The sequence below is a fragment of the Tupaia chinensis genome, unplaced genomic scaffold, assembly GCF_000334495.1.
Source record: "Tupaia chinensis unplaced genomic scaffold, TupChi_1.0 Scaffold000009_1, whole genome shotgun sequence".
Lineage (NCBI taxonomy): Eukaryota > Metazoa > Chordata > Mammalia > Scandentia > Tupaiidae > Tupaia > Tupaia belangeri.
Window position 1 is genome coordinate 1,353,728 of NW_006159439.1, and position 16,763 is coordinate 1,370,490.

At 34.5% G+C, this 16,763-nt stretch overlaps 1 protein-coding gene across 2 annotated transcripts in view; it reads left to right on the plus strand.

Moving 5' to 3' along the window:
- Positions 1-16,763, plus strand: part of EPHA3 (EPH receptor A3) — a 404,175-nt gene that overhangs the window by 345,308 nt on the left and 42,104 nt on the right. For both annotated transcript variants that reach the window (XM_006139867.2, XM_006139868.2), the window contains exons 12-13: positions 4,386-4,447; positions 6,253-6,462. In XM_006139867.2, the coding sequence (XP_006139929.1) occupies positions 4,386-4,447; positions 6,253-6,462 (272 nt within the window). The remainder of the gene's footprint in view (positions 1-4,385; positions 4,448-6,252; positions 6,463-16,763) is intronic.

Consider the following 16,763-nt stretch of genomic DNA (forward strand, 5'->3'; position numbering starts at 1 on the left):
CTAGAATCATACATAGAAATATGTATGTCTAATAGAAGTATATAAATATGCCAATAACAAATCTAGAAGCATCATACTTGCTAGTTAAATATTACAAGCAATTCTTTTAAAATAGGAACAAGAAACCTGGTTCCTTCACCTCAATTCAGCATGTATTAAGTGTAAGACACAATAACAGTTGTTAATAGATGTTAATATCATTTTCTCTGGAAATTAATTAAGTTTCAATAATTTATAATATCTTAGTAACTGATAAGTATTTTGTGTTAAAATGATAATATTTTAATCTAGAAATCAACATTAATTTGAAAATTACAAAGAAAATATATCTATTATTGACTACATATAAATATATCACATCGCTCTTTTCTGCTTTTTATAGAAAATGTGATTAAGAAAGTCATGGTGAACTCTCAGGGGTTGAATCTGGAATCCTTAGACATGTTGAACCACATTTATTCTTTCATCAAGCAGTGATTCAATGATCAGTAATCTCTCTGAGTCACTGGGGTTAGTTAAGGAAATAAATTGATTGCACCAGCCTGATTTGCTTCCCTTTAATCTCTAATTGTGAAAGATCACCATTTTATCTATGATTGTAAATCAGTTTAAGAACAAAGACAAGACTTCTCTGTAAATTTTGTTTTGCTCATTTTTGATGGGGTTTCAGTTCCCCCAGTCTTGGAATAGTCCTTTCATTGAAGTTCGTGTACACACTCAGATGTGCTTTGGAGTCTCTGAAGACAGTGAATGATACAGGTTCTGTTTTGAGGATGCTGCTCATGTCATTTGTAAGTCAAAATGCACAAGAAAGAGCAAATGTGAATACAAATACACTGTACAATAATGGTGATGAGCTTGCATTTTATAAACAATTTCCCCGCATTCAATGTGTGTTAGAATTAGTTCTCACCACTGTTGCAGAGTCTATTTTCTTTTAACCTTCTTTTATCATAATCAAAATCACAAGAGGAACTCTAAGTCAAGAATCTGCTTTCCAAGGTAGACTATTTGTGGTTCTGTTTACTCTTTGTCTGTACATTTGGTTTGCTCCATCTTTGAACTTAATGCAAAGCACATTTTCAGACTTGTCCATTTTAACTGATGTGTTTACAAATACCTAAATTACAGAGTTAAATGCAGCCTGATCTGATTTCTGAATGGTCATGGGGCTTTTGCTTAATTGACTGGTTTGATTTTTCAGCTACTTTTATTTCCCTTGCCAAACATTCTACTAGACATGCTAATGAGAAATGAAATGGTCATGAGGCTGGGAGCCAGAAGGAAGAGTGGTGAATAAAGGTCTGCGTAGTACATGAATGCAGTAACCGGTCAGTGATGGAGAGTGGGCGGTGTGAGCCCAAATATCTGTGACTATATTCAGAGCATTCGTGAAATTGCAGTAGCATTCATTTTTCCCCAAATTATACTAACAAATGAACACAGGAACTGAGATGGTTTATGCAGAACATGCATTCAGGATTTCATTCCCTCATTTATTCCACTCATGCCAGGCCTATCTCTGGGACCAGTGATGAGAGGTCTATTACTATTTCAGGAGAGATCAAAGTTTCCAAGGAATCTTCCCTTTCTTCTTGAATATTATCCAGTCCAATTTATTTTGAATTTTGAAAAGGCGAGGGACCAGCAGTTAGCATAATGGCTATGTTGCTGGACTCCCATGCAGTCGACCGAGGTTCACGTCCCGGACCCGATGGCTTAAAACTCACGCCGGGCGTGTGTGTGTGTGCCCAAGATCCCGATAGGAGAACGGAGGAGAAGGGATTGCGGAGTGGCCATCCCCCCTAGGGGGTGATTTCTCGCTTTCTGTCTGTCTGGCGAGCACATGTGCCCTATAGCAAAAACCTCTCAAAAAAAAAAAAAAGGCAAGTTCTGGAGAATCCAGATTTTGGCTAAAATGACTCTTCAGACATTAGTATTGATAGAGCAATAAGATAAATGCGGTGTCATACCTAAAACATACATAAATCAATATCTTGTCTTAATGGAAAATAGATCAACACATCAATTGATTGGCAATATATATGAAACTTATCTGAGCAATTTTATACATTTACGTAGTTTTCTTCTCACTTCAATCAATAAGATGAACTTCGGAGGATATATCAAGTTAACTAAATGTATAGTAAGTAAAGCTCTCATAATACTAATCTTTAATTCAGAACTAGGATAAGTGAAGCATTTTTACTTATGAAAGGAAAAAGCCAAAATAAGATGTTACTTTATAGCATCAGATTGGCAAAATAACCTTCATGATATAAAAGACATATATGAAAAAGTCTATGTGTGTTATAAGCTGGGCGTACATAATGATGTTTGCTAAAAGTTATATTGCTTGGGGCCAGATGGTTTGCACGGAAGTAAAGCATGCGGCTCTGCTAGGCTGACCCACTTGAGATGGTTCCGAGTTCACACCTGGAGCCCTCCTGAGTATTCCAGGCACGTGATGCCCATGATCCAGGGCTGCTTGAGGCTGGGTGCAGATCATGGCCTCAGTTTGAGGTGCTCATCTGTTTGGAGTTTTCTCTCTCTGTGTCTCTGATAGAAGAAATGAATGAACAAAAAAAATCTATTTTTCGTTCAAGGCCTTCCAGTAGTACTAGGTTAACACTTAGCCAAGTCCTCTAGACTTGGAAATAAAGTGATTTTCCTTCTTGTAACATGGTGGATTTACATTTGAAAAATAATATAGCAGCAATAAAGCTCGAGACTAACATGTTAGGCTTTGAAACCAGAGAGCCATATTGCTCAACTACTAGCTAACTGTGACTTCAACTAGTAATTTCAATCCACGATGCTTCCAGATGAGAAAACAGAAAAATGATAACAATACATATTACTAAAAAATAAGGATACAGGGAAGGTTTAGTGATAAAACAGAAAAATGATAACAATACGTATTACTAAAACCTAAGGATACAAGGAAGGTTTAGTGATGTCACATGTGTTAAGTACAAAGTTATATCATTCTAATTATAGGGAGTGCTTGCTAGTATTTCTTGTACATCAAAAGTATCCATTTTCTGTTCCTCTTTTTAGACTGTTTGCGGCATTACTCATTTTCCTAGTTATCATAAAACATACAGTGTTATGTAATATTCCTTGCTTTGTTAATGCACTATTATAGTGTAACAATTCCCTAAAGTGTTACAGTTTTCAGTTATCATTTCAATTTTAAAAAATCCAAAGAATTGACATGTGGTAATTGACTAAATCAGTATTTTTAGTTGCATGCTTATTCTATTTGTAGCTCTCCCTCTCTGGTATATTTAGCCCCTTCTTTGTCTGATCCTTTCTCATACTTTAAATGTTCCTCATAGTATAAATTTCCAACAGTAACAGTGTAGTGTTAGTGTTGAAACTTCAGTCTCTATAACTTGTTAGCTCTGATGCTGAGCAAGTTAATTAACCTTTGTGTCTCAGTTTTATCATGTGTAAAATGAAAATGATAATTAACACATTAATATATATAAAATAATTAAGCTACTATCTTGCACATAATAAGTGCTACATAAATACATTAAAATTCTGGTTAAAAGGTTTAATGGTATTTAAAGTCACATAATTCCAAATGGTTATTACAAGTTACTGCCAAAAGCCATTTTCTTTTTAATTTTCCTTTTAAACAGAGTCAGCATGGATTTTAATTTTAGTGTGTTAGTCGAATACAGGTAAAAAGATTATAATTACTACTTGCAATTGTTTTGTACAACAAAACATGCAAAAGCCATGAGGGTAGGAAGGCAGGACCAGCAGCTGGCATAATGGTTATGTCACCAGACTCCCAAGTAATCTCTCTGTCTCTCTGTTTCTCTGCAAGTGCACACAACCTATAGCAAAACACCTCTTAAAAATTAAAGTGAAAAATAAGGCAATTTGGATACTATAGGTTATAGGCCTTTGTTCTAAAAACCAGTCTCCTGTTATTTTTAATGTTTCATTTTCCACTGAAGCTGTTTATTTATTGTTTTGCTTTGTTTTTTAAAATTTTATTTCTTTATTTTTATTTTTTTATTTTTAATATTTATTTTATTTTACTTATTCATTCATTTTATTTTTTAGTTTGACCAGAGAGAGACAGAGGGTGAGAGTGAGAGAGAGAGGAATTAAGAAAGCAAGCCATTAGATTCATGACTTGAACCCTGGTTGGCCTTGTGGGAGTGTCCAGCGCCTTAACCACCATGCCACCTGCTGGTCCCAGCTTTGCTTTTTAAATTCCATATTTTAAAAATTTGGAAGTATGAGACAGTTCTCAATATCTTATATTCATCAAGTGTATCAAAGCATTTTGTATACATTCATTGAAAGATATTTGTTGACTGGAAATGTTTACATATTTAATTTAGTATTTATCCTTTATCTAGGTAAACCAGTTATGATTGTCACAGAATACATGGAGAATGGATCCTTGGACAGTTTCTTACGGGTAAGTAAAAGATTTTACATGTACGTGTTCATATATAAGTATGTATATACACACACACACACACACATACATATATATATATTTGTATTCTGTACGAAGTGCTGAAAATGTTAGAGACACCTTCTATTATTTTTGTCCCCCAAAGTCAGATAATCTAAGCTTAAAATAAAACTGGACTTTTCTATGATAATGAGAGGAAAACTATAAAATTACATATTTATCTTATAATATCCAAATGTCAATGGTTTATATTTTGAAAATGAAGTTTGCAACCTATTTTAAACTTTTTGTTCTGCCAAGTTCAATTAAAAACATAAGGGAAGAATCATAATGCTAGACAAAAATAACACGAATAGAAATAATTCCTCTTCTTTAAATAAATATATAAACATGCATATATACTTTAAATTTATACTTTTTCTATTTTAATATATCTTAATAAATATTTATTATGGTATATCTTAACATATTTCACAAATCATACTTAAAGAAATATAAACATTTTCTTAAGTTCGAATGCTAACAGTCATCAGTAGTATATTATATTAAAAATATTTTTTAAGCATTGTTTTGGGGCAAGCAGGTGTTGTGGTGGTTAAGGTGCTGGATTCCAACATGGCTGACTGTGATTCGAGTTCCATACCTGGTGGCTTGAAAATCACACTAGGTGCATGTACGTACATGCCCCAAATCCAAGAAGGAGAAAGGAGGTGAAGGGATGGCCATACTCCATGGGAGGGTGACTTCTCACTTTCTCCTTAACTGTCTCTCTCTGGCAAGCATATGCACCCTGTGTCAAAAACCTTAAAAATATATATTGTCTGTATAGCTGTAATCAGACATGAACTTTTATATTAATGTCTTATATATGCATCATAAACTATATAGTTCTATTTTAATCCAAGCAGATAAGAAGTTTTCTAGATTCTGGGCTATATGACTTTGTCTTTTATTGCTTTTGATTTTGTAACCCGCAACTTGGTGTTGGGGAGAAGCATAAATATTCAATAACATATTTTAATAATTATGAACTATTATTGATAATTAAAATATTGATATCTACCTTTTTGGAGCAATTGATCTACTCTCTGGATACCAAGAAGATTAAAAATGGAATCAAACCAATAATTATTAACCCATAGCCACAATAATCATTTTATGTTTTGGTTTTGCCCTTAATATTTCCAAGGAGGAAATGGTATATAACATAAAGACAGAACATCCTAGTTTTGAAATTGATTTCAAATATCAGGATACTTCTTGCTCTAGACTATTTGGTAATGCAGTCATTGTTCTAGATTATTTTAGCCATGTTTCCATTTATCCATGTGTCTTGTTAATTTTTAAATGGTTGCTACTAAACTGTGGGCTCAGCTAAGGGAGTATGCTTGTTGATGCGGCTCCTTTGCAGGATGAGGCCATGTGGGAGGCACAGGTTCAATTCCTGGCTGCTGTATAAAGTCAGTTGTGGTAAATGCCTGAAGACCCAGGAGTATGCTTGTTGATGCGGCTCCTTTGCAGGATGAGGCCATGTGGGAGGCACAGGTTCAATTCCTGGCTACTGTAAAAAGTCAGTTGTGGTGGTAAATGCCTCAAGCCCCAGCTACTCTGGAGACTGAGGCAGAAACTTTGTGACACAGAGAGATCCATTCTGAAAAACAAACAAACCAACAAAAAAACAATCAACCAACCAAAGTGTGTGGTCAGTCTAATTACAAAATTTGGTACATCTGATTTTAGCTGAAAAAGAAGTATCTTTAGGAAGTAGCAAAATACCTTAAATGTACTTTCGGAATGCCTTGCAGAAACATGACGCCCAGTTTACAGTCATCCAGCTAGTAGGGATGCTTCGAGGCATAGCATCTGGCATGAAGTACCTGTCAGACATGGGTTATGTTCATCGAGATCTCGCTGCTCGGAACATCTTGATCAATAGCAATTTGGTGTGTAAGGTTTCTGATTTTGGACTTTCACGTGTTCTAGAAGATGACCCGGAAGCTGCCTATACAACAAGAGTAAGTAACTGAATTTTCTCCCCTTTCTGTCTTTGTTTCCCATCTTGTATCATGTTGACTCATGAATAGGTAGAAATCGTGATCCAAAATCCATTGTTAATTATGTTTTCTACAGAAGAAAATGTATCTCCTAAAATTAAAATATTATTGCATATTCTGGGAAAATAGAGGGTCACTCTAAAACGTAGGTAATGATTTAAAATCTGAAGATCTGCACTTTGATTTAATACCTGTTCACAAAAAGCAGCAAGGGTCTCGCATGCCTAAAAACTTGGTATTTTTATATTTACCCCTGTTTTTATCATGGTTGAGTATCTTTAGTAAGCACACTTTGTGACTCTATCCTCATCGTAGGATATATAATTTGAAAACATTTTTAAATCAACGTTAATATAAGTGACACATGGTTTAAAAAAATTCAAAACAAAGCAATGGAAAGGATAAAAGTTGCTCATAATTTCACCTCTCACAGAAAATACTTGTAACATTGTGAGTCAGTTCTTTCGGATTATTCTTCATACTTATAAATACAAACATATGCATGAGTACATTACTAAATTAGGATTATTCACAACACCATTGTGTACCCTTTTTCTCTTTAGCCACATACCTCTTGAATATGTTTCACTGCCAATAAATAATATTTCATTTTCATTTTTAGCAACTAGACATATTCTACTTTCTGGTGGTACTGTTTATGAGAAAATTATAATTAGAGACCAAATTATTACTATATCTAATTTTTAATATTTTATATAAATTTATAAATGATCCATCTTTATTCATAATTGTGGAAATCTAATGGCTTCCTTAGAGTCCTAAAATTAAATCTTCTTTGTCAAAGAAATGTGCTAATTTTAAAAGCATACTTCTCTGCACTCTCCATAAACTAGGTATTATTGTTATTTTAAATATTTGCATATTAAGAGATATCATATATAATTATTTTAATTTGCAGCCTTTGACTTAAAGTGCATTTGAATATTTCTTCATATATTTAATGATCTTTTTTTCAAGAGATTTTTGCCAAAGGGCAAGTGTATTCACCAGAGAGAAAGAGAGAGAGAGAGACAGGGACAGCGAGAGAAAAAGTGAGAAATTAGCCCCCAAATGGGATGACCAAATCTCTTCTCCTCCATTCTCCTCCTGGAATCTTGGACACGCCTGCCCAACATGAGATTCAAGACACAGGGTCCAGGACTCAAATCGTGGGTGGCCATGTGGGAGCCCAGTAATGTATCCAGTATTCCATCTGCTGGTCTCTGATTTATTTCTTTAAAGAGTCATTTCCTTAGAGAAAATTTATGGCAGAGAATTTAGAAAACACATATGAACAAAAAATAAAAATACCATAATCATGACTAATAGGACTACTCTAAAATAACCATTAACATTATAATTGTATATGTTTAAAATATTCCCTGTGCATTTTCATATATAGTTAAATTTTTACATACTTACAAACAGGAGATCACACTGTGTATGCCAACATGTAAAATGATTTTATTTTTTCAAAAATCTAGTACTTTTTTATATGAATTCATGTTTTATAATCTGCCATTTTGCTTTTTCATTTATAACTTTAATAAATAAATAAATTTATATTTAATCCACCTTTTTTTCCTAAATAATTATTTTTTAACCTTATATATTTATTTTAATTTGACCAGAGAGGGACAGAGTGAGAGTGAGAGAGAGAGAGAGAGAAAGTGAGAAAGCAAACCTCAGGTCCAGGACTCGAATCACAATCAGTCATGCAGGAATCCAGCGCCTTTAATCACCATACCACCTTCCGGCCCACAATCTATCTTTTAAACTTAAAATATGAGGGGGTCTTCAAAGAGTTCATATAAAATACATTCTATGAAAAAGCTATGGATGGATTTCAAAATTTTTATAACACAGTAATTTTTAATATTGTAAAAATTTGTCAGAAGGCATGTGTGCTTACCAGAGAGAGAGAGAGAGAGCGAGAAAGCACTTGCCATGGAGAATGGCCACAGTACAATAACTCTTCCTCTTTATCTCCCTCCTGTTGGGATTTTGGGTACATCTACATATGAGCCTGATGCCCAAAATGTGTTTTCAAGCTGCTGATTCTGGACTTGAACTGCGCCATTGGCCATGTGGGATCCAGCTGCCTTAATTACCATACCACCAGCTAGCACTAAACTCGTATTATGATTCCATTTGTTTCAGTAAGTTTTGAAATCCCTTTATAAAATGCATAATCTTCTAAATGATAAAGTACCATTTTAAAATATTATTTAATAAAGGCCAGTTCTGAAGTATGCACGGCCAACTTGGGTTATATCCCAGTCCTAGTGGCTTGAAAATACTCTGGGTACACGTGCATGTGTGGCAAAGCCTTGATGGAATGGAGAAATGGAGAAAAAAGATTGTGGCATGATCACGCCCCATTAGGGTTGTGCTCTCTCTTGTGAGTACACATAAATTCTAGCACGTAAAAAAGTAATAATGTAATGTACTTTATCTTGTCCTTGTACACAATTTATTTAAACAATGCACTATTTTTTTTTTGAGAGGTTTTTTGCTATAGGGTTTGTGTGCTCACCAGAAAGACAGAGAGAGACAGAGAGATAGAAAGTGAGAAATCATCCCCCAGGGGGATAGCCATGCCACAATCCCTTCTCCTCCATTCTCCTCTTGGGATTTTGGGCATGCATGCACACGTGCCTGGTGTGAGTTTAAGCCACTGGGCCTAGGACTCTAACTGCGGTCGACTACATGGAAGTCCAGCGACATTAGCCATTATGCTAACTGCTGGTCCCGACAATAAAACTTTTTAAAACCACTAATCTGGTCTTGGAATTTCCATTTACAAGAACCAATATCCTCACATAACCATTAAACCTACTCTGAGAAAAAGCTTACTGTGGAAGACTGAGTTTCATCTCTAAGTACAGCCATGGTGATAGAACTGCAGAAATAAAGCTGCATGATGCCCCTGGCATATTCCTAAATACCTTGGTTTAGAGTTGGAACTCTCCCGATGGCCTTATATATTATACTTTTTTCTCTCATTTCCTATTTTCATTAATACTGTGTAAAGGATTCACTTTGCATTCCCTTTGAATCTAAGTATTTTAAAATAAATGTGTTGGCATAAAATATTCTTAGGAACATAGTTTATTAGAGTAAGAACAAGAGAAATAAAATGAAATTTTATATCTTAAAACTAAACTACATTTAATTATTGATAGTTTAGTGACTACGGTTACGTAACTGAATACTTGACAAAACTGCAAAACCAGTAAATACCTCAATAGTGCTTTTTAGTACTCATTCTCTGATCTCCATAAAAAGTCGCTGCCAACACTCTGCAGCAAAGCATTACTTTTATGACTGAACTATCATCACGGGAGACAACACGGACAACAAATGATAACATAAGTTCTGTCCCAAGGACAGAACTTGTCCCACTCCATCCATTGCTATTTTGGTTTCTAAAGATATCCTTCATAACCTTCTGCCACTGTAGGAGCTTTAATGCAGTTCACGGACTGAATGCCGGCTTGCATTCTCTTTGCTATTACAACAATCCCATTATTCATAATAATGTGCTAACCCTCTTATTATTATTATTATATTGATGAAACACTTTAATTTGAAATGTTAAATTTCTGATTATTCAATCAGGTTGCAACCTCTATGCCACAGTTAATTCTTTTTTCTTTTCCGTAAGTTTATTTATTTCTTCTATAAGACAAAGATAGAAAGACAAAGAAACAGAGAGACAGTGAGATAGAGTCAGGCATTCCCAAGAAGGTCATCACATTGCAATCCACTGCCAGTGTCAGCCAGTTCATGTGTGCATACCTGGGGTGCTCAGGAAGGTCCTAGGATATGAACCCAAGGCCTTTCCCACATGGATCCAGTAATATCACCACTGCGACACCTCCTGGCCCCTCCATTTTCAAATAAGAGCACCCATGCTCCCTATGCTGCTCTTGATTGCTAGGATCTTCAGAATGATTTTCTTCTGCTAGGAACTTGAAAACATAATGTTCACTTTCAGAGCTTTTTTATCTTGCTTATTACTTTGTCAGGACCAAAATGTTTTTCAGACCACTTTTTTTTTTTACCTTAGTAGAAAAAAATGGTGTATCAGCATCAAAATTCCTCTTTAGCATTTAGCTATAAAAGTAGAGCAGGCTCTTTGCACTTGTGTTTTAGTCTCAGAAGAATCTAAAAAAAACACAGTGACCAAATAGGTTCATTCACTACTAATAAATAACTACTTAAAGTTCTTTAGTTTACATTCTTGCATTTTCTTGGAAATTCTGCAAAATATCAGTAGGGGTCTTGGCTTAATTTTTAGAAGTAAGAATTTGAATGTTTTTCTAAAGTAATATGGAAATCTAGATCTAATCTCCTATTATAAGTCTTAGTTAATTTTAGTCCAATAAATTTATAATTTAACCTAAATATGAAATATGGGTATAAAATGATGGGACTGCTGTTTCTTTTTTTTTTAACACATCAAAATAGCTAAATGAGTTGCAATTATAAGTTGTCTTTTGGGAAATATGAATGGACCACAGAAATGTTATTGCACAAAATGTTTTGGGAATTTCTCTTTTGGTGTTACCTTTATAGATAGATTGAGACTGGTAACATTACTCAAAATTGTTCAAGCATATATTTTGGGAAATTAGCACAACTGTGATGAAAATCTCTGGTCACAATAAAATTTTAGTTCAATGAATAAGAAAACTAGCATATTACTGTATATGTAGTAAAGCCTGTTTGGTATATTGTTTTTATAACTAAAACTAGTATTATTCAGCTTAGCTACTCACTTTATTTATTTGGGTTAGTATACTATGAATATGATTACAGTTATGATGTTAGAAAACCAAGGTCACCATTTAAAACAGTGCACTCAGCTATTTATTTATTTGGATAGAGAAATTTTGGTTAATCTGTTTTAAAAGTTAGCCATTTGGGGGGATCAACAGTTAGTGTAATGGCTATGTTGTTGTACTCCCATGTAGTTGACCGCGGTTCGCGCCAAGACCTGGTGGCTTAAAACTCACGCCAGGCACGTGTGCCTGCATGCCCAAGATCCCGAGAAGAGAATGGAGGAGAAGGGATTGCAACGTGGCCATCCTCCCTGGGAGGGTGATTTCTTGCTTTCTGTCTCTCTGTCTCTCTGGCGAGCACACAAGCTCTATAGCAAAAACCTCTCAAAAAAAAAAAAGTTAGTCATTTTTGGATCAGCAGATGGCATAATGGTTATGTTCCTGGACTCCCACATAGTTTACTGTGATTTGAGTCCCAGACACATGACTTAAAACTCACATTGGGCGCACGTGTGTGCATGCCCAAAATCCCAAGAGGAGAATGGAGGAGAAGTGATTACAATATGGCCATCTCCACGGGCGGTAATTTCTCACTTTCAGTCTCTGTCTCCATTAAGCACAAGTTCCCAAAAATCTCTCTCTTAAAAAAAAAAGTTAGTCATTCACTTTAACAGCACTCAACACATTTTACCTAGTACATGGAGTTTCTTCAGTTTGGAAACAAGTATTCAGCTCACCAATGTATTAAAATGTTTTCATTGCTGCACTGAGAGTTATGGCCCCTAGGTAGAGAGTAATTGTACTAAAGAATTACGAAGCACGTGACTCAATGTCACTGCCACAGGTTGTCTGCTGTTCTCATCTTTAAAACATCTCTGAGCAACAGGTGGGATAGAAAAGTGGTATAGAAATTTTTAAATTCTAATTTTGAATTTGAAAAGTTGAGAAAATGCTTAAGCTTAAAACGTAATTTATTGGATATTTTCTCGCACTGCTTTCTATGCTATGTTAAGTATGTCAAAGGTTTTTGTTCTCTATGTTCTTAACAGTATGCCTGATAAGAAAGGGTCAGTGAAGATAGTACTATACGTGTGTGTGTGTTTCCTTTTTCATAAAAATATTGTATAAGGAAGTAGATATTTGTTGATACACACATCTAATTATTATGTCTCACTCCTCACTACTGACTTACATAAAAATTTCTAATGTCGATACTTTCCATTATATAATACTATTATATGTCCTGTAACCTCCGTAAAATTTCATTGCACACTCATGGTATATTGAGAAGGGAAAAGGTTATAAAGTTTTATTATTATTATTAAAATAGTTCCAATCTCATAGACTCCCTGGAATGTCCTTGGGGATCCATAGATGCTTGGATGACACTTTGAAAATCATCGTTACAGATGTTTTATTGGAAAAATACACCTTAAAAACTAAATCAAAATTTCAGTAGTTATTCAATGATATAAATCTAAATTATGACATAGTTTTACTTGATAAATTTTGAAGAAGTAGCCTTGAAAACATGACTACAGCTGCATACCAAAGGTTGCAAATCATCTTGAAAGTCCCTGGATTTCATTTGGGATGCAAGTGATTGGAGCATTTAGCTCCACAAATTAAAATCATCAAAAAGTTTTTGTTATTAGAAAAAAAAATTAAATCTGAATTCCCTCTCTTTGGTTTTCCATCATGTAAATTTTAAAATATAATTATGATGTTTCCTGTTTGTCTGTTTTTGCCTGTTCTAATCATTTACCACCTTCATTCTAACAGTACCATATTGATATTGGTGAAAACTGTTTACCACTGAATGATTTTTCAGTCTTTTCCTTTATGAAATTTAGTTTTAATTAGATTGGCATTTTGTGTATATGCATGCATGTGTATGAACGTTCTTATATTCATGTGTTGAAATACTAAGATGAAATCCCCAATTCTCAAATAATATTGTTTTAGTTACTGTTCTATGCAGGATTTAGTTAGAGAAAGTATAGATATATTCTTTATATACTGTAGTCAGTCAATACAATTATTCTTAGGCCCATAAATTCATTTTAAGGACGTAATTACCTCAAAAAGTGATTTGGGAAATTTTTGGGAAAAAACACATTGATTTTAAAAAAAATATTTCTAATTTACATACTGAGTAATAATTGCTTGGATTTTGGTGGTGACTGACAGGGTTCTGTGTTTTATCAGAAAGAAAATCTTATTTTACATATAATTTATTTGGTTTATTAGAACTTTGGTTCTGCCAGATTGAAGGCAGGAATAGTCCAGTACAGCTTTGTCTTATCTAATGTGATTTTTCAAAATAAGAAAAAAAGTGAATAAAACAAGTGGGTTGAAAGCTAAGTGGATAGGGATCAGCAGATGCTGTAATGGTTATGTTGCTGGACTCCCATGTAGTTCCTGTGGTTGGAGTCTCTGATCTGGCAATTTTAAACGCATGCTGGTTCGGGTATGTGTGCATGTGCGCCGAAAATCCCGAAAGGAAAATGGAGGATTAGAGATTGTGGCGTGATCATCCCCCGTAGGGGGTGATTTCTTGCTTTTTGACCCCTGTCTCTGTCTGGTGAGCACATGTACCGTATAGCAAAAATCTCTCAAAACAAACAAACAAAAACAACTAAGAGGATAAATAGTCCTCTTCATGGTATCTCCATTCTAAGAATATATTTAGTACAAAGCATGAGGTTTTGTTCTGCAGGGCTCCCAGATACTAAGAATATACACATCTAAAGCTGGTCTGCTACCTAAGAGACCACTGTTATTGGGAAGTAATATATGTCGTTTACACACAAATAAAAAAGTAGTTACAAAAACCTCTCATCAATGACCTTCACAGAGTAATAGTATTTTAAGCTTTCAACCAAAACAAATGTCAGCCATGAATTTATTTCATACTCTTGTGATTGGTACAAGTACCTTTATATGTAGCTTTACAACATAAAGCCCCAATTCATAAATCAGAAGATTTAGTAATTTGTTATCGATATTACACTCAAACTTAATGAGAGGTCTAATACTTCTTAGTCACCTATTATTTTGTAAATAGGTGACAATCTCTTCTCCTCCATTCTCCTCTCGGGATTTTGGGCATGCACTCACACACACTTGGCATGAGTTTAAAATTGCCAGGTCAGAGACTCCAACCGCAGACACTACGTGGGGGTCCAGGGACATAGCCATTACAGCATCTGCTGATCCCTATCCACTTAGCTTTTAACCACTTGTTTTAGTCACTTTTTTTTTCCTTATTCTGAAAGAGATGAAACATTTTAACCAGTGAAAAGAGGTCAATCTGGATTTATGTGAAAAATACTCAAAACTCTGTTTCTGAACTGCAACACAGAAGCGAGGAGACTGTATAAATATATTTAATGTATCCCCTCCCATCTCTGCCCGGAGCTACCTTCTCTATGATGCATCAGTCAGGAGTAGAACTGTGGCACAGTCATAAAAAGTGTGATGCTCTGCAAGGCTGACCCACGCAGGAAAGGTTCATAAACCTCCCTGAGTGCACTCTACCTGTGTTTGCCCATGATCCAGGGCTGGCTTAAGCTCTGGGGGGATGGCAATGTGAAGACCTTGTTGGAAATACTGTCTCTTTCTCTGTCTTTCACTCAAGAAAGAAATAAACTTAAATAAATTGTATGATTTATTTATTCATTTAACAAATATTTGAGTGTTTCCTTTATACCAGGGACTTTTCCAGGATCTGGGTTCCAAAGGAAAATAAAATAAAATGCTGAACTCATAAGCTACATTCTACTGTAGGAATTTAGGTAATAAAACAAGCAAAGGTCCAGGACAGAGAGGTAAGATGAGAAATTTGGGCAGTACATGGGGTATCTTTTACAGAGGGGAGTCAGAGACAGTTTCTCTGACAAAACGACATTGGAACACAGAATTAGTGAGAGCAAAGGAGCAAATAATGCAGATTTTGAGGCTAGAGAAACATTAATTTTGCTTTACTAAGTTCTAAACACAGTAATTTAAATCATTACTCTAATTTTAAGAGGACAATTTTAGTAGTGAGAATAATCATTTAATTTAAACTGAACATCAGGCTAATAGTGACTCACCTTCTTCTCTGCTGTTTCAGTTCTGTCTGTAGTGTTGATGAGCCCTGGATGCTAGTAAAAGTCACTTTTTTATATTTCTAGTCCATTCTACATTTTAACATATGTGAAGACACATTGCTGAAGCTTTCCCCATGTTCCTTGAAGCCATTGATCAGTCCAGACTTCTGTAGAATTCATAGTGTCCTAAGCCACTCTTGATCATTGGTGACCAAAATAAATAAGTTGACTAATTCCTTTTCTATCACCTGTTTTCAACTTTATTTTATGTATCATGGCTCAATCACACTCCTATTATTATTATTTTTCCTTTTACTTGCTAACCTTAGCTCTCGCTTTACCATATATTTCTAGCAGTTTTTTTGTTTGTTTGTTTGTTTGATTTTTTACTAAATATGGACATAACAGGAACCACTTCCTTGATATCTGAGAGTTTCGAAATCATCAGAAGTGTCTTCATAGAGATTCCTGAGAGTCTTAACCTACTATTTCATCTTTCGTTATTTCTTAATTGCCATTATTAAATCAATCTTATTTCAATCGTGTCCTTTTGCAAATCATTAGGTTGAATTTAAACTATTTCTCTTATTTTAACTGGAAATACACAGGATTCCTGTTGGATTGAATTAAACTTTGTGACTTCTAACATTTGCCCCTTGGAAAATTTTGTTCAAAGTATTAAAAATTTAGACTTTGAAATGCATTTCTGTAACATTAAAAAATAAAAAACTGTATACATAAACCAGATTTTTTAAAAGACATCAAACTTTGAAGTACTAGACCTTTATCAATACATTTTTTTTATCCTTACCACCCCCCAAATAATGCATTATTTTTGTTGAAGATTGACATAACACATTAGATAACCTAACTTTTATATTGCATTATATGACTTTAAATGAAGCATAAATGTTACTTAATTCTGTTTCATTTCCTGAATAGCCTTCAAATAACTTAGCATGTGAGATTTTCCTGTATTTCAGGAAATTCTAATCATTTCACATAATACTGAAAAATCTTAAAAGTTCAAGGAATGGGCTTTTGCTATCTAAAGGACTTTGTTTCTGATCTCTTGCAGCAATCACATCTGCTAAAACTATTTTCCCAGTGACTTTTAGATTTGAACTACTGAGGATTAGAATAGATGCTTCCCCTGGGAGTTCTCTATGGTTGCCCTTCGCCTTGTTGTCTACTGTTGTCTATAGTGAGTGGAGTTTAGTCCCTGACAATAGATAGATGCTAAATCCTTTAGCAAAATGATTTATCTCTGTAGTTTTACTTCTAATCTGAGAAGCCAATATTTGTCTCCAGGTTAAATACTCAATTAGGTAGGGTTTTCTCAGATAAACTCTCCAAAGTCCTTTGTCACTCTAAGTATGAC